This window comes from Rhea americana, unplaced genomic scaffold (genome assembly GCF_003343005.1).
Source record: "Rhea americana isolate MKP2758 unplaced genomic scaffold, rheAme1 scaffold_12, whole genome shotgun sequence".
NCBI classification, from domain to species: domain Eukaryota; kingdom Metazoa; phylum Chordata; class Aves; order Rheiformes; family Rheidae; genus Rhea; species Rhea americana.
This window is the reverse complement of record NW_028185261.1, coordinates 6426411-6450523: the sequence shown is the minus strand read 5'-3', so window position 1 is coordinate 6450523 and position 24113 is coordinate 6426411. Positions and strand designations below refer to the sequence as shown.

At 41.1% G+C, this 24113-nt stretch overlaps 1 protein-coding gene across 1 annotated transcript in view; it reads right to left on the bottom strand.

Annotated features, from left to right (window-relative positions):
* Nucleotides 1-4980: 4980 nt before the first annotated feature.
* The window catches only part of CHN1 (chimerin 1), a 113138-nt gene continuing 94005 nt past the window's right edge, over nucleotides 4981-24113 (bottom strand). Inside the window, exons 9-14 of the mRNA XM_085321959.1 lie at nucleotides 23579-23663; nucleotides 12127-12300; nucleotides 11263-11340; nucleotides 9955-10092; nucleotides 8747-8852; nucleotides 4981-5897 (exon numbers count right to left, since the gene is read on the bottom strand). Of these exons, the coding sequence (XP_085178085.1) occupies nucleotides 5726-5897; nucleotides 8747-8852; nucleotides 9955-10092; nucleotides 11263-11340; nucleotides 12127-12300; nucleotides 23579-23663 (753 nt within the window). The 3' untranslated portion in view covers nucleotides 4981-5725. The remainder of the gene's footprint in view (nucleotides 5898-8746; nucleotides 8853-9954; nucleotides 10093-11262; nucleotides 11341-12126; nucleotides 12301-23578; nucleotides 23664-24113) is intronic.

The window sequence follows — 24113 nt, the reverse complement described above, 5'->3', positions numbered from 1 at the left end:
TCCTGTTCGTGCTACTGACACAGCTAGTTAATAATGAGGTATCAAAAAAATAGGCAAAGAGAAAAAGGTAAAAATTCAAACTCAAGTATTCAAGAGAAGGGGAAAAAATTGCAGACAATACAGTGTTTGAAAAYGAAGCCTGCTTGGCTGCCAAATGCATTTTTCAAAACAATTCCTAATTGCCTCAGGACATACATTAATCAAAGGATCCCAGGGGCCTGAGGAGCATTTGCTCCAATCCGCTGAGACAGAGCAGTGATGGAGACCTGAGTAACACAGTGAGCTACGTTTGTCCTTGAGACAAAATACATACGCGAGYGCTAGGAAAGGATATCCAACTAAAAGCTCTTAAACAAATTCCTTGAGCAGCTTACTGACGTCACTCTTGGGAGAGATCAAGCGGAGAGAAAAAAGCAGTCCTCAGACCACAAAACTGGCAGTGGGAGCTAGAGCTCTTGGGGAGCCTGGCTGCAAATGGTCCTACAGAAGGTGGCAACAGGAAAACGTATCTCTGCAGCGTAGCCCGGATCTCCTCGCGAGCAAAACGGGCCAGCGTTAAGAAATAGAGTACACAAGGGCTCTGGAAGATGGTATAACCTGAAATCCCCACGATCGGGAGCAGGCTGGGCCTTGGCTAGTAGTAGCTGAGCAGTGAAACTGTTAAACTATGCGCGCACAGACGCTATTCTATATATATATATATATATATATATGTATGTATGTATATGTATATGCACATACATGCAGCCTCCAGCCTGCCCTTGAGCACGGCGCGTTCAGCCCTCACCCGAGGCCGGGGAAGCGGCGGCAGCAGACGGGGCGAGCCTTGCCTCACGGCCTGCGCTCAGCTCAGCGAGCGCCGCAGCCCGCAGCACGCGCGTCCCAGCCCTCGCGCTCTTCCATTGCATAAGCTCGCTGGGTCTGGCGTGCAGTTGCTAGGCAGTAATTTTGCAGGACTAAAAAAGAAATCCGTGATTGCTAGGTTCATGAGATGATTCCCCCCCCCCCCGCCTTCTTGCAATATAATCATAGCTATAATAAAAACATTTGGGAGTGTTCATCAGCATGCAAAAACTGCGTCAGGAATGGAGAGGTGATATCACACAAACTACCGRTAACTCTTATTTGCCGGGAGAGATCAATTAGTTTAGAAAATAAATCAATTTAGCAATAACATTTACTTCTTACAGATTTAGGATACTTATTGTACTTCCATTTTGCACATACAAATATTAAAGATGCTAGCTTTCTGCACTTTAATTAAAAAATTTAATAAATGTAAGTCAAATYATGTAATTGCTTATAGGTGTAATTGCTTCCCAGTTAGCAAAAAACAGCATCAAGTTTACTGTAAATATAACACTTATTTGTGCATCACTTGCTTTAACGGTTACCAAGCAGTAAAGAYCAAAATGGTGTTAGCATGGTAACTAAAATGAAGATAAGATTGAACTATAGGCTTCGAGTCCGTAATTCTTAGTGTAAAAATCACAATGCAAAAATACCTGCTGCGCCCCCCTTCAGCTTTTCTCCTTTCCTCCACGACCATCAGCTGCTCGCTAAACTTTGCTGTGGAACAAGCTGTGCCGAACTGTTTCGCCGCACCGCGATGCTGCGAGACAGCTCCGGCAGCGCCGCCCACAGAGACTGTCCGTTTCCAGTGCGCTTATGGAGAACGGGCATCTCCAGCGGGATGCAGGTGCTCAGGGGTAGCTAACAAACCTGTTTGCCCCGCTCCGCGTGCCTTGGAAATACWGGCCATCTCCAGAGCAAGCCCGGGCTTGTTATTCTGGGTGCTTTTCCTCTGACTCGCTTTAGACCTGATCCAGTTTTGCACCTGTAAGYGGCCATCGCCGCTCCTAAGGGCGGTCAGACGCACCTGCAACGCGAGCCAGGCGGGCGTTACTGCCGAGGCACCCATCTGCTGGGGCGCCGAGATGGGCGGGCTGGGTGTTTCGTACAGTAAGACAAAGTGATTTTCCTAATTACTTCTGTTCATGAGAGGTTTCAACTGCACAGTTCAGGTTTGCTCACACAAGAGCACAGGACAGTGGATGCCTTTTACTGTTGCTCCCGCGTTGGGCCAGCTGCTACTCAAACTTACTCTGGCTGCCAAAGATGCAACGTGTCATCGCAGCAGCCAGCTAATGCGCTGCTAATGCAAAGCCATTCCCTTTTCTGGCTGCGCCCCTGCATCAGCTGCAAAGCGCTGCCGAGAGGTGCCTTGATGAAAGGATGCTTTGGCCACGGCTGGCTATGACGGTGTTAGGTGTCAAGGGCAASCACTCAGTGAGTGATGCAAACTCTCAGAGCACGTGAACACGTCAGTGTGACGAGTGGGTCAAACACAGGCATGCAAAATCCTGTAAGCGTTATTTAAAAACAAAAAGCACAAACCAACCTGGTTGCTGACCGCAGCCCTGACAACGTAGGAGCACATCTGTGGGAGGGTGCCACACCAAGGAGCCGAGAGCAGAGCACCGCGGGAGCAACACGCTAGGACATTGCAAAACGCCAGAGCCACAGTCGCTGCAGGGTAACCTGGAAGGCGCTCAGGATACACAGGGCCACTAGGCAGCACAGAAGCGAGCAAACGCATCGCACGCTGGTGAGACAGCATGAGGAAATGCAGCGTGCCTAGGAGCTGGCTGGGAAACAGGCTGGCCATAAACATATGTGGCTGCTGGAGAGTGCAAGGCAGATGTGACTTGGGAGCATATGGGCCGTTCATTGCTCTTGGGCTGYGGAGGCAGTTCTCCAGCTGTATCAGCTCACCGAGGTAAATCAGGTAATAAATGCATACTAATTAATACATGAGCTATAGCAGTAAGTCATTTTTAGTACTGCAAAAGATGAAAAAGGATCCCTCCAAACGTCTCCCAGCGCAGCCTCTCCGTCAGCATCCATACCAGTCTCCCCAGTCAGCAGCAGCTCTCCCCAGATGCTYACCGCTTGTGTGCCCCCAGCTTCACTCCTTTTCTTCCTGGGCTTCCTCACTCCGGGCCCCCAGGGCAGCTGCAGTAGAGCAGCCCTCCCCACTCACCCCCGGCCCTGGCTGGGCAGGTAAGGAAGAGGTGGCATGCAGGGCAGCACCTTACTGCTCACCAGAAGGGGAACAGCTGGCTGTAATTGCCAGGTAAATCCTCCCTCTCCTCCTCCTCCAGCTGCTGCTGGTTCCCTGAGCAACTTGCTCTCCCTCAGGGCAGGTGCTGGGGGCAGGAGCTCAGCTGAAGGGATGTTGCTGCTTTCCCTCTTTTTTGGYCCACAGGAGGTTTCATTCTGCAACTTCCAATGGCCTCAGACCCCGCTCRAGTCTCGTTCCTTGTCAAGGAAGCAGAGTAGGAATGTATTCACGGAGAAAGATGCCCAACCCCTGGCTTTAGCAACCTGGCCCGTACCTACTGTAGGCAACACACAAATGCAAAGGCAGCACACTTTCTTCAAGGGATTTTTCAGTACTCTCCTTCACTGTGTTCCTTGAGTRTATTAGGGCTCCCTGTATCCATGCTTCCTCCACCTCTGCTTTGCCACCTGCCGTTTCCCTCTGTTTTTCAGGAATTCCTTATGAAGCCTCTGATCTCCTCCCTCACATCAAGGGAGCTTACATCTCTGCGACCACTGTCACACCTCTGCAGTGCTGCCCCGTGTTCTCCTCATCAGCATCTTCTGGTATATCCCTAAGTCTTTCCTCCCCGCAGATCCCTGCTTACGTGCCCCGCACTCAGTGACCCCTTTCCCTGTTTCCTTCTTCTGTTGATAAACCTTATGCCAGTCCTCAGTTCCCCTATTACAGCTACACCACTCTTGTAGGACCTGTTGCTTCATTCTCGCATCTATCTTCCAACCGTTTACCCCACTTCCTCCATTCTATCTTGTGTTAAAGGTTTCCACACTTGTTTTTTGTTTTATAGGTGTCCACTTTCCCTGATGATTAGACATTTCCAGTATTCCACTATTTATGAACGTAAAGAGGCTCCAAAGCATTCCTTGAAAGTTCTGAATTGAATCAATGTGCCCCTTGCAACTGATCCAATATTAATATTTTCACATATACGAGGCAACGAGGAATCAGAGCTGACTGGGTGGAATGGAAAGATAAGACAGTTGCATTCCCTGTGACTGAGTTACCTACCATTCCCAGATGCAGTAGCGGAGCCAGAAACCCTAAGATGAGACAGTTTTTAGAGTTGGGATGAGTACAGCACTAAAGAGTCTAATAATGCCAAACAAAGTTCACTTGTAATACTATTTTTGTCAGAAATTGTAAAAACTGAGAAGTTAACAGTTGTAAGGACTGCAAACCATCCCGGGACAGCGCTCCGTACGAACCCACAAAGCAGTGCCTACGGGTTCTGCCACACGAAGGAGGATTTCTGAAAACAGTGACTGTACGGCACGTCTAAATCATAGAGGCGGCTAGAAGGTTGGCAAGTGATTCGTATCCACTGCTTTATCCGAGAGAATGAATAAATTATTACTTAGGGTAATTTTCCTTTTATTTGGAAGATACAGGATTGCAAGGCAGGCAAAAGTGCTCGATCACTGCTGAACAATTTAAGCCCAAAGTAGTCTGTGGTATATTTGCATTTGAAATTCAGTGGTGTGTTCATCTACTCTGGGCATCTGCAATTGTGTAACAGTAAACTGCAGTACTAGTTTGTATGTAAGTAAATATAACTGCGCATTTCATTTATGAAGTAGTGAATGCCCTGACAGATTTTTTGGGGTTTATTTAAGAGTTCTGAGGCAATCTGGAGAATGAAGAAAGTTTTCAAATAAAATAAGGAGAAATTAATGGGAATCTTAAAGTTGTCAGGCTCCAAAGTACTTAGATTAGAATGGCCTTGTCAAAAAASAGTGAAGCTCTACCTTTTTCATTTTAGGCACTAAGGTTGTCCAGCACTAAGAAAGTACTAATGCAAACAATAAAGCAAATAGTGTTTTAAAAAAATAATCATTAAGTAAAAATAAACAACAATGTTAGAGTTCTAAAAGCAAAATTTAATAAATTAATATATGCATGCCAGAAAAATACAAAATTACAATTGAAATAGCAATAATAAAGGAACACTGCTCAACATTGCAGATTCACTGCAACCACCATAAACATCATGGAGAATTATTTAAAATAACACTTAAAGTATACATTGTTTCTGTTAAAAACAGATTACTATATGATGATAAAAAAAAAAAACCAAGAAGAAATCAGACAAAAAAGTGGCAGAGAATGATATGAAATGTCAAAGAACTGCCAGATGCTCCATTTCACATAAGTTGGCGCTGCTCTTAGCATCAAAAACCAATTACATAGAACATAAAAGCAAATTCACAACAGGTTTACACGGAGAAACATGCTGAATTACAATCACAAACTATCCAGAACAAAGATGCTGCACCAGTTCAGTTGGTTCCTTCGTGGAATGATTCTCACCAGAACAGGGAGAACAGGGAGCCAATCATGCAATAGGTTTAGTTTTTTTGTTTTATATTTTAAACATGATAAACACCCAGGATTACTAGTACTGGAAAGTATGTGTTAACTTTTTTCAACATCAGCTGAATGGCACTACAGAAACGACAAAGAGTTCCTTCATTTTTATCCTGAATACATCAAAAGCTCTAGCAAATATGGAATTCAGCTACAAGAGCCATTATATTACTTTAAAATATTCCTTCATCCATAGAACACTGTTGCTTCCTTTTTATTACAAAACCCCCAAAATATTCAAAATAAAATGTCTTCATTTTTTATAAGCATCTCCACCACAAGTCTCTGATAACGGATGTCATTCAATGCAGCCATCGCATCCAGTTCTGGTGCTCTCATAAGAGTTGGTCCAAAAACTATGCCCAGATTCTCTGCACTCATGAGATTTTCCTTTTCATGAAGTGTTACTCTGCAAAAAAGACAGTTTTTCACTGAATACAAGATTCCTTTGTAATAGGGAATACACTGAGCTGTTCTGTGAAACATCCTGACGCTAGTGAGTACAGCCACTGTGCAGTGGTTTATGGCGAGTCAGATGTCTCTGTCCTTCTATCATGTGCACAGATCAGGTTTACTTCTAGAAGAAGTAATCTGTGGTAAGGGAGGGAGCCTAACTTGATCTGGACAAATGAGAACAATTTTGCTCTTGCTCTTTTAAGCACCATCCAGAGGCTGTACCTAAGGAAGGCAGACTGTACCCTTAAGTATCCTTTGCAAGTTTGTTATTACGTTAACAGTTTCATGATCACTAGAGATGTACTATTGCTGCCACATACACAAGGGTTCTGCTTAGACTCCCTTGATTACATGACTCCACATGGTCGAACTATTTCTCTCGCATGCACACTACTGCAATGCAGGTGAAGCATATGTGAATCCCGGCTTTACACTCTACTGGCTAACCATGAGAAGTTGAACTGAATGTCCTTGATTCCCCCTCAATACAAATTGCATCTTGTGGCATCTTCTAAAGCAACTCAAGAGATCGTCACTTCAAGGTAGCTTTAAAACCATCAGGATCTCACTGGAGCCTTATTTTCAAGGCTGTCTGAGCAGGTTATTAAACTCGTGCTCTGACAGACCTACTTCTACCTCGCCTTCTTCCACGGTCCTTAGCAGCTGCCCACCACCTGTGGTAGACTTYCATTGCTGGTAACCCAGAACCTACTTCCCATCTGCTGAGATTGGTGAGCAAGACAGGCTGCATTTTCTTYTGCCACGGGAATCCAACCTTTTCAAAGCTGTGGGCTGAGGCTCTGTTTTGGGACATGTTTTCAGGCTAGCTGCAGAAACATAACTCTTGGCCAAGAACTACACCTACAGCAGAAACTCCTCCACAGTGGCTATTGYAGAAACACTGTCTGCTCTGCAAATGCCAGGAGGGTCACTGTTGCCCAACCACAACAGTCTCCAGTGTCATAAGATCCTATTTCTTATGTGAGTACACAGCAACTTATGCTGTCCTGTGCTCCTCTGCCACCATATGGGCRTGCAGTACCACCCAGGGGGAGCAGATGGAGGGACTCTGCACAGACAGCACACGGGGGTGTCAAGACACTGGGTGTACCCATTACTGCTGTCTACTGCAATGAATAGAGAATATAAATGTATAATCAGACCCTAAGCTTCTGCCTTGATTTATGCTGGTGAATTGCCTCACTCGAAGAAACAGATTTAAATTACGCAAAAGTTTCAGTACACACTATTGCTTTACAAAAAAAMCAAATCCCCATAAGGATTCTCAGAAGCAACAGAGTATCCAGGGACAGTAACTGCAAGAGTCAGATTATTTCCCCTTGCACACACTGTTGTATCTTTTTTAATGTAACACAAAAAAAACCCTCAATCTTTGACACAAAAAAATTGTCAAGATTCTTCTCTCTTTCTTCTTTCTACTTTAATTTTTAAAGGAAGATGAACTTTTTAAAATTTTTAAAACTTATAATTATTCCAGATAAGGGAGCAGTATCTGATTACCCGAATTCAGCAGCAAGACAACAGCTTATCCTGCACTACAGCTTTTTAGCAAGTATATTAAAGTTTTTTTTTTTTTAAAAAAAAAAGAAAAGATCAGTAAGTTATGTCACCTTTTAACTTATCATTCACCTATACCAGAAATAAGATGTACAAAAGCAACTTGCTAATTGGGTCAGCAGTGGCAACTCTTTAACAGCAGTTTAAAAAAAAACAAAAACCAGACTTCACTCACACTTCACAAACAGTAAGGTTTTGGGGTTCCCCTCCTCCCCCCTTCTTCCTTTAAGTACTTTGTCACTGAGCCTCACATCCCTGTGTCTGTTCTAAAATTTTAATTAGAAACATCACTAAAATAAATGAATAAATCAGAAACCCTGTGGCTGAATTCTATTTGAGGTGCTCAGTAGAATCAACAAATCCCTACTGTAGAATTGCAAAGGGGGGGGGAAAAAAAGAAGAGAGAGGAGCTTAAAATAAAGCCTTTCTCTAAAGAAAAGAGYGATTCTTATATATTGACTGTTGACTTATATCACTTGAGAAACTGAAACTGATACACTAACAAGCCACATTCATTTCCCCCCTCTAATTTCCTAAAGGAAATATAACTTGTGTAGTTGTGCTCAATATTTACCAGTCAGTTTATCTCTAATAACTTTTGACCCTACTGACCAATCTCAGCCATATCCAAGGGAGACAGAGAAATCTCAAACAGATGTTATTTTCCTATGGTTTTGAGAAACTGGCAGGTGGAATAAGAGGAACTAAGTTAATGAGGAATGGCTGGCAGACCATACAGCAGGTGTGACCAAATGGCCAATTAACACACTGTGGCTAATCAGCATCAGCTCAAGTCTAGACATCTTTTTTAGAGTGTCAGAGATGACCAGGGTAGAAGAGGCTTAGAGGGAAAAGACATCAAACTGTAGCAATTAAGTTTTACTAGTTCTTTGCTCAGGTTACTTGTTACTCCTATACACAGGATTACTAAAGGCAATTCCTATTTACTGTAAATATTTAGAGTTCAAATTTGTTAGGTAGATAGCTTTTTGTTTCAGAATTGTGGTTTCTGGCTTACATTCTTCAAGCAATTTGTGAGCGCTCTAAGTGGGAGAAAGAACAGTGTTTATGCATCCATTATTGTGCAGTCTAACATTCCCTCTGTAGTCTCCAAAAGCAACCCAGAATTTGCTCTGCAGGTCTTGCCCAGACTTGTCTGGTGGTCCTAACATGGATTTTGTTAAAAATAAGTTCAGCTCCCTTCTTTCCAAACAGTCCACTTACCTCTTCAAATGCGCCATTAGATACCTTAAAGTTTCACAGTGTGCAGGTGGCAGTAGTTTCAGTGCTTCATGGAGAATTTCCAGCTGTTCATCCGGATCAGCGGTTTCTGAAACACAGATGTTTTATTGTCACCACATACAGAGCCAGAATTCAGACACAAAAGGCCAAGAATAGTGGCCTGTAGAGGAGATGGGGACCTTGATGAACTAGCTGAACTGGATTATTTATTTCCAAAACCTATTCAAACCTCATTATGGAAAATTCAGTCACCTGAAGAGGTGCTTAGAGCACAGTCAGGAATAGCATGATGGGTTTTTGACAGAGAAAACTCCCCACTACAAAYTGCACTCTAACAAATAATTCCCTGCAGGCTCCTAAAAAAAAAATAAATAAAAATAAAAAACACACACCACCAACAAAAAACACCAGAAAACCACACACAGCCCCTGGCAGTTGTCATTGCTGGCCAGGCTAGTGTTGCATAAATAATCTACAGGYGTAATCCAGAAACAGCAAAAAGTCCTGGGAAGTTTACTATCAGCTTCTTTAGCTGTGTCTATACTCCTTGGAAAGAGCCTTCTCCAGCAGGAAGCCTATCTTTTGTACCCACGGCTACCTCACACCTTTCCAGCTGTGGCTCGTGTGTGCTAAATTGCAGGGCGTGCTTCAGGCTGATRTGATTTTGGCGAGAGATGTTCCAGCTGGGCCTCCAACCACACTCAGAGGCTGACTGTCTACAAGGTTGGTCTTGAGGGGAGCCTTATGACAAGTGCTTCTCAGCATGTAAAGACATAGCCTATGGGACACTGAAAATGGTTATCTCTAGGAACAAACCACTTTTTATTTTATCTTACTTTTAAACACTTAAAGAAACGACCTTGATTCTGGCAACACAAAAATAAGAGACTTCAATTATCACTATCAAGTACTAAGGATTCAAACAACACGTGCAAAGCAGTATTTTCCATAATGTGATGAAAAGGAAGTATTCCTGATGACAAAGCAGAAAAAAAACGTGACCATGATCATATAGCGCCACAGTGTCATGTCAGAATGTGCAATGCATATTTAGTCCTGCAATACTCATTAAATAGGGCATGCAGGGGAAAAGCTGATGGGACAGCTATTAAATCCATAGGTAAGTCATGCACAAAAACAAAAGGAAAGGGACTAGGATGAAGAACAGGAGAAAAATGCTTTATACATACTTGCAGACTCTATAAACTTTGGGTAGGCGTCATACGTGATAAGTGGAATTGGCAAATCCCTGAAGTACAGTTTAAGTGCACCAGTGATAATATTGATATCTTCATACATATTCACAGAAATATCTGCTTTTTCCCCATCTGTGTGGAGAAGGCACTAACATTAAAGCCTTGGAAATGTAAACAGATGTAAAATAGCATTCAAATGGAAGATTGTAAGTTGCTTAAGCATTAAAATGGACACAACTACAGATTTGGGCTTTTATATGCAAAACAGATAATATTTTTTGATTGTGGAGTTCACTGTTTCAGGATGAAGACATCAAGCCTTTTACACAGAATCCTATCCTTCTTCCATTTCAAATGGTTAAAAATATGCTGTGGAAAAAAACCTGCCTGTGCTAACAGTATCTATGTTGGAGAAACGTGTGGAAGTTCAGCTATTTCTGTACATGTCACGTTGCCAAACAACACATTTGTCAGCAGTGAATGAGAAATTAGGGGAGTCTGGAAAAAAAGGAAAGGATACCAACTTAGTACATAGCCTCCTCACTTTATAGTAAAAAACATGTGTTCATCATTTAGGTTCAGCTTCCTAAACACTCTTGAGTGCAGTGGACACAGCTCCAGAGGTTGGCTTCTGCAGGACATCCCACCCCGCTCATGTTGCAGAGGGGCAGATGTTCTGTGAAGAGGTCCCGTCCTCCACAGCAATGGAAGAGGGACAGTTTCCAGCACAGATTTTGGCTTTAATTTCTACTGGGATGGAGGAACTGCAGCTGGAAAGCCTTTGCTTCTCTCACTGACTTTCGTCAGGGAAGAGAAGAGTTTGCTCTGACTTTTTTTTTTAAAGCCATAAATATTCACAGTAACTACAAATAAATCAAACTTCATTTGCACTCTCATGTTTTTCTTACTATTTTGGAACTTCACCCAGAAAGACAGGATTTAAACTGCCTGACCCTTCTGAGGCAATTCACCCGTGGCCCTATCCTTCCCACACCCCTCGAGCGTAGCCCCTCTTCTAAGCGAGGGCCGCAATAGAGAAAGCTTTGTCCTTTCCTATGTATGACATCATTACCGAAATACAGATTCTGCTGGAAGGAAAGCAGATTTTGACAATAAAGGCCACAGTGGGGTTCACATACTGCTCTGATGGGGGAACTCTCCTTCCCCCCTTCTTCTAGACCACCAAGCCAGCACCTTCACAAGGGTGATGCAGCACAGCATGAGGCAGGTGGGGGCCGTGCGGAAAAATGGGGTATACGGAATACACCAGCATAAAGTTAGAGCACACTGTAAAGAATCTACCTCTGTCAAATGCCATTTTGACATCTTCAATAAGATCACTGAATCCTGAGACTCTGTACAGTCCTTCAGAATTAAGACCTGCAACAAACATTTTAACAAGATTAAAATTTGTATCAGTTTTACATTTTCCTTCAAACCAATCTTTCTTTGCCATGTTCCTCTTTTAAAGGAGAAAAAGCAGACTGKTTTTTAAAAGCCTTATCAGGTTTTTCTTTCAGAATGAAATYTTATCTTGGCTCTTTTAACCCTGACCCCTGCTTTAGCTGCCTTGTTGTATCAGCATTAAACTATGTTTATGCAAACAACTGCAGAGCTGAAGAAATATATGAAACAAATCAAAACTTAGTTATAAACAGATAACTGAGATTAGCATACTCTATGTTCAGTCATTATTTCAGAATGAAAACAAATATTCTAATTCTAGAAAAGAATACCCAACGTGGGATGGGGGTACTACCAGGAGGAAACATATCATTATTTAGTGTGCATTTCATTTATTTTTTTAACTAAAAATCTTACAGGCAAGATAGGTGCTGATATGGAACTACAAGTCAATAATTGTCCAAAATGTTTTCTTTAGTGCTGAGCATTATAAAACATACATTACATATGTCCCTGCTTGCTCTGTGCTTTACTTAGGCTGATACTAAGCAATTTCTAACAGAGCTTGGAAAAATTATAAATGGGTATGAACCATGAAAGAATACAAAGTATGATATCAGCTCTGCGGGGTAATTGGCAGTCATAAAATGGCTTCTGCAAATCTGTTTTGAGCCATCATATGTTCAGCAGAAACCCAGATGACCCAGATCAATCTAAATGGATTATCAGTAAAGTAACCACAGTCCATTAACTATGCCTTACCTCTAGATTCAATTTCCCTAATGCACATGTCTACAACCATTGGTCTCTTAGTGAAGTGTGCTTTTACTAGCGTCGTAAGGTCACAGCTGTACACTTTTTTGACATGCTTCAGGTCTGGCTTGCAGTCATTTGGGACCATCTTGGAACACTGCTTGTGCACATTTAAACCACAATCTGAGAGAAAAAATGAAAGGATGGTTAGGCTACCGTCTGGTGAAATGTGTCGTGAAGTCAGTATACACGGCTCCTCCAAGATCTGATCTCATCTTGCAACTGCTACTCCCGTAAAGACCTTGCAGTGGTCAAATGCATAAGACGGGGGCAGACCTGAAGTAGCGTGTAGTAGTTGTCCATGTATTTTCTTTCCAAAACATTTCTGTTATCCCTAGAAGATTTAACACAAAATGATAAAATTCCCATATTTTTTTTTTTCTGAAACAAGATCTAATGCTCAGGAATGTTCCCCTCTAGTATTTTATGTGTCTCTACCATGATCCAAACTTTCTTCCCAAGACGTTACAGACACCCTAGCCTTTACAGTGTTAAGTTATAAGCTGTGGCATTTAGACACGTTCTTGAGCAACTTTAGGGGAGATGAAGATTCARCCTCACTGTGCTGTACATCGGCAACACAGCGCTGAGATCTTAAATATTTCAGGAAACTCTACTGTCTCACCAGGTGAGGTGGTCTATGTTGAACGTTGTTAGTGACATGGCCCACTCCGCAGCGTGGAGGGATGAACAGACGCAGAGATCACTGAACTGGCTGTTCTTCTGTTACTTAGTGGTTGGCAAAGGAATTTACAATGTCACAGCAGTGGTAATTCTGAGGCAGCTTYGCAGGGTTTTTGAAACATAGTGTCAGCAGTCACTAAATTCTATTTACCTTAAAAATGACTTAGAGAATATTCGTTGTTCAAAACTTAAACAAACAAATCTGCAGCTTTATTGTAAATATACTAAGAATGAGATTTAGTTTAAATAAAATTTAACTGAAATCAGATTACAGAAAAATGTTTGTTCTGTCCGCAACCATGTAAAACATAATAATCAGAGTGTGGAAAAAAAGAGCTAGGAAAACAACACTAACACAGGAAAGATGGGTGGAGCAATTCAGTCCCTTTTAAGCTAAGCAAACATTGCAACTTTTGATATCAGTCAGTAGGCCTTGTGCAATGAGCCAGGCCTCTGCACTGCCTGGAGCCCAATGCAGTCCCAAATGACTTAATTTTCACTGAAATTGCTAGTGTTTTGCAGTGGAGACTCCTAGGTGTTTGCAAGAAAATAGCCACCAACAAGCRGCGTGGTACTGTGCAGACACAGCTTTGGCTGTTTTTAAACTGCTATTAAGCAAGTAGCATCTTGATATCTGTGATACTTTTGATGATACTTGGATTTTCACTAATACCTCACAGACTGACTTCATTCTTTATATAGTAAAACTCATTTATAGCCAAGTTTTATTTCCACTAGTCACCACAGCCTGCTGCTAAAAACTTTGTTTACTTAATAAGCCTGTAAAGCAACCAGCTTTGTCACTTAGACTGTGTGAAACTCATGGCAATCAATCTCATGGCAGCAATTAGAGTTCGTCATGTCACCTTCAATCAGTCAAAACTTACACAAATCCTGCTCCAGATGAAATGGCTAATTAAAATTCTCTTTAGCTATTTCTATGCAGGAATGACTCCCTTCTTTGAGAAGAGTGATTAATGTGCAAGACAGGGAGCTGCAAATTCTGAATTTAACACCTGCATGTGATTTTGTTTTGCAGACAACACTATGGCCAAGTCCCATAACCCGAACTCCTTCTGCCCGCAGAGGAGGCAGTGCTGGGGGCGCTGCCTGGGCTGCTCTGCTCCACCTCCTTGCCCCAGCTCTGGGGCTCGCTGTGCTCCACGGTGCCTTCCTGCCTTTGCCATGGAAGCTGCATCTCACAACAGCTTATTCAGAAGTTCAGTTTGGCCATTTAGGCTTTTAATACTTGCTCAGTTTCTCCATCTGTGACATGGAAGAAATTGCAACAGCAAAAGCATGTGTTTTTCCCCTGGTTGTTTTAGTTAAATTCCACGTTTACTCAAATGCTCCAAAATCCTTACTTGGAAGTATAGCATTACTACAGTCAGTAAAGCCAAACCTTTCAAATGTAGTCACTACTTACAGTTCTGGAGTGTGGAATGAAGAAACTCTGAGCATACAAATTAGTGAAGTCATGCGGAGCTTTAAGTACACTTTAAATATGACCAGTATTATATTTTGTCTGAACTCTGAAAAATCACATCCCTCAGTGCTTTAAAATTGAGAACCTGAATTCACCAGAAACTTTTGACCTGAAATACTTAGTTCTTCAGTTGTAAAAATGGAAAGAAGAGTACGGTCTTGCCTCCTTTGGGTGGTGTAGAAACAGATTCATTAAATGTTTGTGAAATGCAGAGGAAAATTTTCTCATCTTTCAGAGTAAGGCTTGTATATTGTGCCATTAGTATGACCAATGGTCACACGTTTAGCAAGGACAAAACAAAATACTGAATAACTGCTATTAAGCAAGTACCATCCATTCTGCATTCAGAATGAGAACGAGGTCATGGAGTAACAACAGCATGTTACCATAATTAGGGGCAGTATCTTAAAGTGCACACAGACGAGAGGCAAATTAAGAAATTTATGAAAGCGAACATAATTATCATATGTAGAATTTCTAAAATTGCTGCAAGCGGCACCTATCCAACATGTACGAAAAGTTAAGTATTTAAAACCTTACACAGAAATGCTCTAATATGCCTGTCAGAAACGATGTGTAGAAGACTGGATGGCTGGGTCTCACAAGAACTCACTAGCAATTTTCTGGGTGCAAATTAGTTACTTCACATAGATAGCTCAGAGTTACGCTTATGGGAATCCAATTAAGACTATAATACGTTAGAAAAGGGAAAATATGCTTCCAAGTGTCTTATACTTGACTTAAAACAATTAATTGGATTCACTGAGATCATCCCATTGGTATTTATATACAAGAAAGGTTTATTTCATTAAAATATTTTCCTTACAGATACATTTTCAATCTGAAAACCTTGTTTCTGAAAATAATTATGTTACCGCTAATCTCAAACATTCAAAAGGGTTTTGCATGTGGCCTCATTAATACCAGAACAATAATTACAAAAGAAAAAGTTGACTTTCTACCTCTTTTGTTCTTCCTTTACACTTGACTGGATTTTGTGTATCAGCCTCCTCCTTAAAGGGTTACAATCACTCCTGAGGAATATTTAAAACCTAAAAATATTTCAGATAATCCTTACAAAATACAGTAACATTATTTTCAATAATAATATTAGGCTGTGCAGTATCATTCTAACAATCAAAGCTCTTTTCTACCTCTTAACGTAAATGCAGTTCACCTTACTTTCTTTAGCAATTCCAAATCAATAAATAATTCTTGAAGATTTTAGTGAACTTATAACAAGAAGTTTTTATTTGTTCCAACAAAGAACCTGAAACTCATCAGTGTTGTGCTTTTTACTGGGTGGATGCTTTTCCTGACCTGACAATACTTTATGAAAGGCAGAATAGTCACGTTCCAGTCACTAGTCTCTGATTTAAGTTGATAACCACAGCCAAAACTGATAGAAGGATGACCATCTGTTTTGCTAATTCAAAAAAGCTTAAAAGCATACTGGCAAGAGGTCAATCCTTTTTTCTATTGAATATTCTGGAGTTCAACAGAACATGCCAACCTTTTACTGTAAATTTGGCTTACTTGTCCATACTAGAAAACAGGAATTATACTGCAAATTGCATATTATTGATAGCAAATGCCTTCTGTTCTCATTGCAGATGCTTCATGACATCTTAGAAACCATTATTTTAGAATCAACTAAGAAGGAACAAGAAAATCTCATCATGAATCTCTCTGAGTGCTTCCACATGGTCAGGCCTTAAAACTGCTTGCCTTACTTACACACGAGCTTCATCATTTGGCTCAGTTCCTTGAGTAAGACCAAGAGGATTCATGTTACTTCAAATTTGGAGTCTATATATTTTCACTTACATCAAAATAAATCCATAATAGCTAAGTTGACTTCAGCAGCTTTACTCCTGATCTACTCTAAAATAATCAAGAGTCTTATCCATTTCTTATAGAAGTTCATCAGAGCTTACCCACTGACTCCTTATAGGATTGGAGAGGAGCTAAAGCAAAATCCCCCTGAAGTGTCATATCTGCTCGTAAACCCTATAATGATACGGGACTGATTTAAAATATCAGTCATGGCCCCACGCAGGTCAATAGGAAAACTTCTGCTGATTTTGGTTAATCAGAATTTCACCCTATACAGAGATGAATTCACAGGACTAGACTTGCATACTACTCTTTTTTATAGTGCCATCAAACTATGGCCATCTTTCACCATAAAATACAATCAGAAACTCAAGACCATAGAGGAGGTTTGGAAATTCAGGAAAAGAAGAGTAATTTCAGATGACAGTTTTAAAAGTTTCAYGTAAGCTACTCTAGCCTTAATAGTATATTGATCTAGGAGTTCAGATGGGCTATGACATTACTTCTATGAGAGATGCTAAATTTAAAACCAGTCTGATAATACTTTTCATGATACCTGGAAAAAAGGTTTTGTAATGTTTTAGAAACAGCTAATACTGATGTTAGTCCACTGAGCCGAAAGAACAAATAACGTGTTCATATTAATACATCTTCTGGCTCTGCTCATGCCTGTGCATTAGTACTGCCCCATAAGCACACACTATAAATATTTACAGAGACTAAAATATACTTACTTAGCTGTCGCTTTTTGTTATACTGTTGATTTGATTTTAGTCAGTTTCAGATTTCTTTTGGTTTATGATTTACTGGTTAATGTGGCCACTGATCATGCTCCACAGGAATGATATCATATGCTATATACATCACTCTAATTATATCTTTGAATTATGCCAAAGAAAATGTATGCATTTTGTCACTCTGAGGAGCAGCTTAAAGAGCTAAAAGGCAGATTTACACTATCCACACAAAGTCTTAAAGACTCTTCAGARGTTTATGCTAAGAAGTGTGGGAGCGGTGTGAAGTATGGCTCTGAAGGCTCTGGTTGTCCTCCTTATCTTGGCACAGTGTAGCACCCTGGGCAGGCCACTTGAGAGACGTGTCTCTAGTRCAGTACCTGACAAATGGGGTAATGCTGCCACCTTTGGAAAGCAGCTTTACTTGCGAAGGTGATGAGTTCTAGCCACGTACAAATTATCAGCATTATTACCTCTGCACTGGTGAAAAGGTTAGAAATCAATTTCTCTCTCACAAATCAATCCTAAACTAGTAGCTTTACTTTAATAATCGAATGCTCTTTTCTGTARCAAAGAAAGCAAAGCTTTTCATCCCCTCAGACACACTGTGTGTGGACAGGGACACGAAGGTAGCAACCTCCCCGGCACTGCGTGCTGCACTCTGTGCTTCCAAGCACGTGGCAGGGGCATGTGACGAAGGTTTGCCTCCTCTTCTCCTTGCCCGAGCTCTTCCAACCYAGGCAACGCTCAACTGTTTTGGAATTGCCACGCTGCATTACACTGTTAATGTGCAACACACTCCTGGAGGCAACCTTGGCACCACCAGCATCTTCAGTCACTTYGTTAAGCAGTGTCATGGCAAAACTGCCCTCAGACATAAGCAGTATGCTTCCCCAAACCTGCCATCATCCATACCACTGTATCATGCACTCCAGAGTGCATTACTTGTTAAGAAGGAATTTGTAGAGGGCAGCTAGTTTTTCAGCAACAGAATTACCTAATACTACATAAAAATGGCTTATTAAATACGATAAAAAAGGAAAAAAAAGCAAAGTAAGTCAGTTCCCCCTTACCCCAAGCTAAAAAAACATGTAGCTCTGTGCTCCCCAAAATTGGTTGGAAAACACAAGCAAAATGCTCTTTCAGTAGAATTTGTTTGGTGGAGATGCTTGGTTTTTGGGAAATTCTGAGAGATCCCAGGCAGTCTGGTCCAAAACTTCCTCAGCTTCCTGTCATGACACCTGCCTGCCTCCTTGACACCCCCTAATATGCAGGTGGCTTGGGTACAGCATCCAGGATCATGTAGGCCTGGAGCTAAAGCCATTTCTGGGACTTAGTATCAAGAATATATGGCTCCAGAATAGCTTGCCTGGGGGAACTTTAATGAGGTAACGCCRGAGCACTGGCCTTCTGTTCCGTTACTAAAAACAGGGGCACTGTGCCTGCAGAAGTAATGTCTGAAGAAGGGCAGGCTCCTCTATGGTCTTCTTCATCCTTGCACACCAGTGGGGTAATGATAAACTGTCCAATATAAATGATTTAATAACAAAACAAAACAGCAAAGGAAATGGGGTAATTGTGCATTTTGCAATTGCTAGAGAAGGAATCTGATGAAATGGGTATTAAACATTTAAGTGTCATAAAACAATGCTGCTTTGAAGCTACCCTTCGACTTTTCTGAAAATGAGCTCCTTGGGTTCACTGCTGCCAGTGCTGGCAGCAATACTACTGGGGCTCAGTTGGTGCCAGCTGGTTGCTCCCACAGTGACAGTTCAGCTGCAAGTTATTCACTTCAGCTGCAGCTCTTCACAGATAGGTCACCCACTCCAAGGAAAGCAAAGACAGGCAACTGCTTACATGGGCGGCAGACTGAGACACTTTAGAGCAAACGAATGTATCAAGGCAGCAACAATAGTGTTTTACATAAAGCCTCAGAAATTGGTGCTGTCTCACATTAAAAGCAGCAGTCCAAAACCCTATCAAAAAGATCTTTAACATAAGCTAATTAATGCTCTTAAAACTAGCCAGTTCTAAAAAAACCCYTCTGATTAAATGATTCRTTCATTAAGTACAATAAGCAAAAGRATACYGAAGAAGGAGCTGATTATACAGTACCTTGAATGGTTATGATGGGGTGGGGAGGGGGAAAGGACAACCGCACAAGTGGCTTGACAAGTCTAGCTGGGTAGTACACTGACAYTGCTGTTAACGCTATGCTGTAGTCTCTAATAATATGCACTAGTGTCTATTAAAGTTACTGGGCGCTACATGTACCTATCATTCACAAAATGAACTTCCTGATCCTTATCTGCTAGTTTTCTTTGGCTGTTGTTATAGCTTCTCTCCTGAATGCATTCTGGGCAATGGAACAAGCTCTGTAAGCACAGAGAGCCTTACATAGGTGGAACGTAATTAAAAATACATTTTTAAAGTTTATTGGTCTTGAGCTGGGGTAAACTCTTGCATCTTCATTAGCTTCCACTAAGCTTCAACATCTAAACAAGCTGGTGGCACAACTTCAAACACTTCTTCTGTCATCTCTACTTGTGGCAAGGGCCCTAAGGAAAGCGCCCTGGAGATGRAGCACTCCCTAAGAAAAGGCAGATTCCTTGCATACAGATGAGTCTTCATTTGACAACAATTTTAAGCACCTGTAGTTAGGATGCAAAAAATGGAAGTATGACCCAATGACTCAGAGACAGATGCTTAGTATAAGGATTCACTCTGTGAAAATAAATCTTTCTTTAAACAAGCTGATGAAATAAAAATCAAATTTCAGAGAGTAAAATTTAAAGAACAAAGAATGATTTCTGTTTTGCTCTGGATATACATACAGTAGAAATCAGACTAAGTCCACCAATCTGTTTCCTACAGGATCCAAATTCTGGACATGATCCAGACATTAAGACATAAGTCTTAACTATGGAAGGTAAGAAAATCTTGTGTTTTATATCCTGCCTTAATCCTGAAATGTCTGTAGTCAAAATGGCCAACACCTTACTTCAACCAATAACACTAACGCTCACACGGCAAACAGAGGCTACCATTACCTCTGGTCTTCATGTAAGGGAAAAGTTCTTCATCTGCTGTAGAGTTTGCGTAAGGTTAAGCTAGGGATAACCTATCTTYCAGAGAATGCCTGCATGGGACTGTATCTGAAAAGACCCTGAACATATTTTGGCTGGGGAGGACAYGCTCAGTCATGCTGGCCTGAAATAAAGAATACTTTCAAGTTGCTAAGGCATTTTAGCTGGTTGCTATGGCCTGATATGTATTGCTACAAATGTTTGGCTCTGGTTTATTATTTTTCAAAGGATCAGCTTGTTTGTGTAACATACAGTAATCTATCAGCCATTAGAAACAAGCTCTACTTTTTCTTCCTGTCCCTCCTACTCTTTTCTGAAACAGATGACATTTATCTTTGTTGTGCAGTCTTGGACTGTCCCACACTTTTATTCTTCCATATGTTTTCCAGGCTTCTATTGAGAACAGGATTTTAAATGGTTGAGCTTAGCAGTAATACATTTATATTTGTTAAACTGATCACTTCTGTACAGGTGATAGATTTCTCTTGAGATGTGCAACTATTTGTTTTAAAAAGGAATGTTTTAAAAAGTATAAAATTACATATGGTACGTGCAGTTTTGCTCATAAATATTTTCTGTGATTATGCTGACCTCAGAACAAATTCTGTGGCCTTCTCTGGGGGGGTATTGTACCCTATCTGAATGTACATGGGCTGCCTGCTGCTAAAATCTGTAATTTTTTAAAGTAAGAATCTACTCTGAAAAGCAATGGCCTCATGCAGCYCCTTACTTATTGTATCTCAGTATTAAAATTGCTCTGTTCAGGAGCAAAATGATTATTTAATTCTTTTTTTAAACTAACACCCATGTAAACTCAGCCAGACCTGTGGCACTGTGCCTGGGTTCTTCCTTGCTTATATTTCACCACCTGCTACAAAGGCCCTCACTGTATCTGTGCACCTGACTTTCCTCCGATATGCTTAGATCTGTACAGCTTCATTCTCTGATGGTTTGTACAGCCTTAGCTGACAGGAGCAGGTAAACATTTCTGCAGATGAGGCACAAAAAGGAACACTGAAACTCAGCTGTTTGGATGAAATAAAACAGGACTAAAATAAATAAATTAAAAAAATCCAACCAGACGAACTCTCAGCAAACAAACAAAAAATTCAAAATCCGTAATTCAACATAAACCACATCAATGAACACTCAGTCAACCASCCTTTCCTCACTGATTTACAAAAAGACAAAACAAAACCCAAAGAAAAAGCCTACTGTAAATATCTCCTTCTTATSTAGTTGCTATTCTTCCTATGTACCGATGTCCTATTCATCCCTCCACCACAGCACGTGCCCAGGCTGCCTCTGAACCGCCAGTGCTGGTGGCTTAGCACAGGGCAGACGCAGCAAGGACTGAGCCCGCCCTACTGCCTCCCTCTTAATGTGACCCTGATTGGAGTCTTTCTCCTCCACCCAGCTGCTGATTTTCCTGAAATCTTTAAGAATAAAATGATCTTTGAAGCCCCAAATTCTCTGTCAACTACTGTTGAAGTCGGCCAGTGACTAGGAGTTAGCCATGTGGTGAGACTAGCTTGTCAAGTGAGCTTGACAGGCAGCTGGATGGATATGATGCAAATAATTTCCTTGGGAAAGCCCAATATTCCTGCCCTTCAACCTCAAGCAAACARCTCAGAACGTACATGGGAAACAGATCTGCCAGGCTTAGGAAGTGAGGTGTTTATAAATCTGATTTTCAGAGAAGCAAGGTGATCGAACCACCACCCGTCTTGCCCATTGCTCTTCCTTGCCTTGCTGGGACCGTCCTGCATGCCCTGATTATAGTTTCTAAAACTGTGAAGTCACCTAATATACATACGTTCCTGTATACCATCAAAGAGGAAAAAAGACACACAGTATTTATTTACTGTCCTCATAAGCAGGAAAGAAAACCAGTTATAAGTTTCTGGAAACTCATAATTGAGAGTAATCTGCACAGAAATAGGAAATCAGCTCTGCTGCAGATACCAAAAAAAAAAAAAAAAAAAAAAAAAAAAAAAAAAAAAAAAAAAAAAAAAAAAAAAAAAAAAAAAAAAAAAAAAAAAGAGCAGCACAAAATCATAAGCATGTAGGTTTAACTATAAAAGCAGTAATTTTTTGTTCATTCCACAATGCCATGTAGCACAGTAAAGCTTCATACTGTTCATCTTTATTGACCTTCTGGATCAAAACTACTTAAAATAAAATTTGAATATATCTGGTATTCCTCCTAAATGCCAAAACTGAGGAATCTACTTCAGGTGAAAAAGGAAGACAGTATATTTTCTGGCTCGTAAATACTTCAGCGTAAAAATGCAACCAAGTAAGTCTGTAGATGATCCAAGAGCAAAATCAGGCTTCCTCTTTCTCTTCTAGCACTGTATACCCCGTGCAAAATGAATGGTCCTGAGAGGTACTAAAAATCTGCATTCACATTTAAGTAAGTGAAATACATGGCTGCAACCCTAAATACTTCGGGGGGAGGGAGTGCGGCATACTGCCGAAGTAAACACCTTTTTACATAATAATTTCTTAAAATAGAACCGCAGTCTTGTTCAGATGTTTCTATAATACAACATCGTGGACAGTGCACAGTGTATTGATAACAATATGATATTACATTTCAAATACTTACGGAGGAAGGATTTTAAAATATTTCAATCACATTTTGGCTATAAGTTATCTTAAATTTTACATTATTTTTGCAGTGTTGTGATAAAATGCTCTCTTATTTGCTTGAGACAAGATTCTAGAAAGCTTTAGACAAAGCAGATTTTCTTAAATTAGCTTGAAAATTCAGTTTCCAGGGCAACATATGCAGGTCTTTGTACATCAACATTTCTTTGTGCCATTTTTAAAAATGTGGTTGCTAGAATGTCATAAAATACTTTTTAAATACAGTAAACTATTTTTGATCACTTTGATCCTTTTTGCCTTTAAAAAAGCTGACTGTCCTTTCTTTTCAGAGGACAGCAATAAAACTGTCAAATTATTTTACTTCAGAGAGGTTTAATCCCAGAAATGCCTGCAGTGACTCCCATGTGTGCAATACATTTATTATATATACATAAGCATCTGAATGTTTATGTAACATTTCTGTACACATCTCTTATTCATCATCTCTTTTCTTACCATTATTTTAAGTYTGCAAAGATGAGATACAACGTAGGGTCTGTAGCACCGCGAGCCTGCCGGCTTACGCATACAGCTAACCTGGATACCACSGTGATGTGAGATGTACTGATTGCCTACCTTGCACATCACGCCCCGCAGTACCAACACATACAACTGTTACAAAAGAAATAAAGCTAACGACTCCTCTATCTATTTCCTCCTCTATTCTGGGAGGAAAAAAAAAATCCCTCGACGATGATTACTGTTATTTCCCCTCCAGGAGCACTTGAAAGGTGCTCTGCATCACCGCAGTGATGTTACTGAAACAGGTACCTGAAATCATCTGCAGCAGAATGTTTCCTTCTCTGATTTTAACAGGGGTCAGATCAGACCCTTGCCACGTGGGTTTCCAATGGGGCAGGCAGCAAATTAAATAGTTACAACGTTACGACTGTCTTAAGAAAAGAAGACTGAATCACTGTTACCTGCACATTTTACTCCCTGAGCAATGAGGCCCCACATAAAGTTGGCGCAGTATTCACACCAGTGCGGGCCCCTGAACGTGTGCACCTGGAAGACAGTAGCAGAAAGGAAAATTACAGAAAATGACCCAACTTTTTCACAGACATCAACATTAATGTGTTGAAACAAGCCAGAATTCCTCTTCTTAGAACGTACCACATGCATTCACTGAAAGTTTTTCTTTCTGTTTATCACCGCAGGAAAGGAAGAAAGAAACATAAGAACSATTTAACTGCCAAGGCTCTTGCAGCTCTACGGAAAATGTGAGCTTTCCATCCCAAGAGCCATGCTGAGAGCAGCACGGAGCTGGAAGGGTTTTGCTGCCGGGAGGTTCCTCCGCCACAGCTGGCCYGGGTTCTGGCAGCTGGATCGCTCCTCGCTGCTGCGTGTGTGGAAGGGGAGCAGCCACAGGTCACAGCCTGCTCCCTCCATCGGGCTCGGATTTGAGCCCACTCATCAGAGGAGCAACTCTTTCGCAGCCGAAGTGGCAGAGTTCAC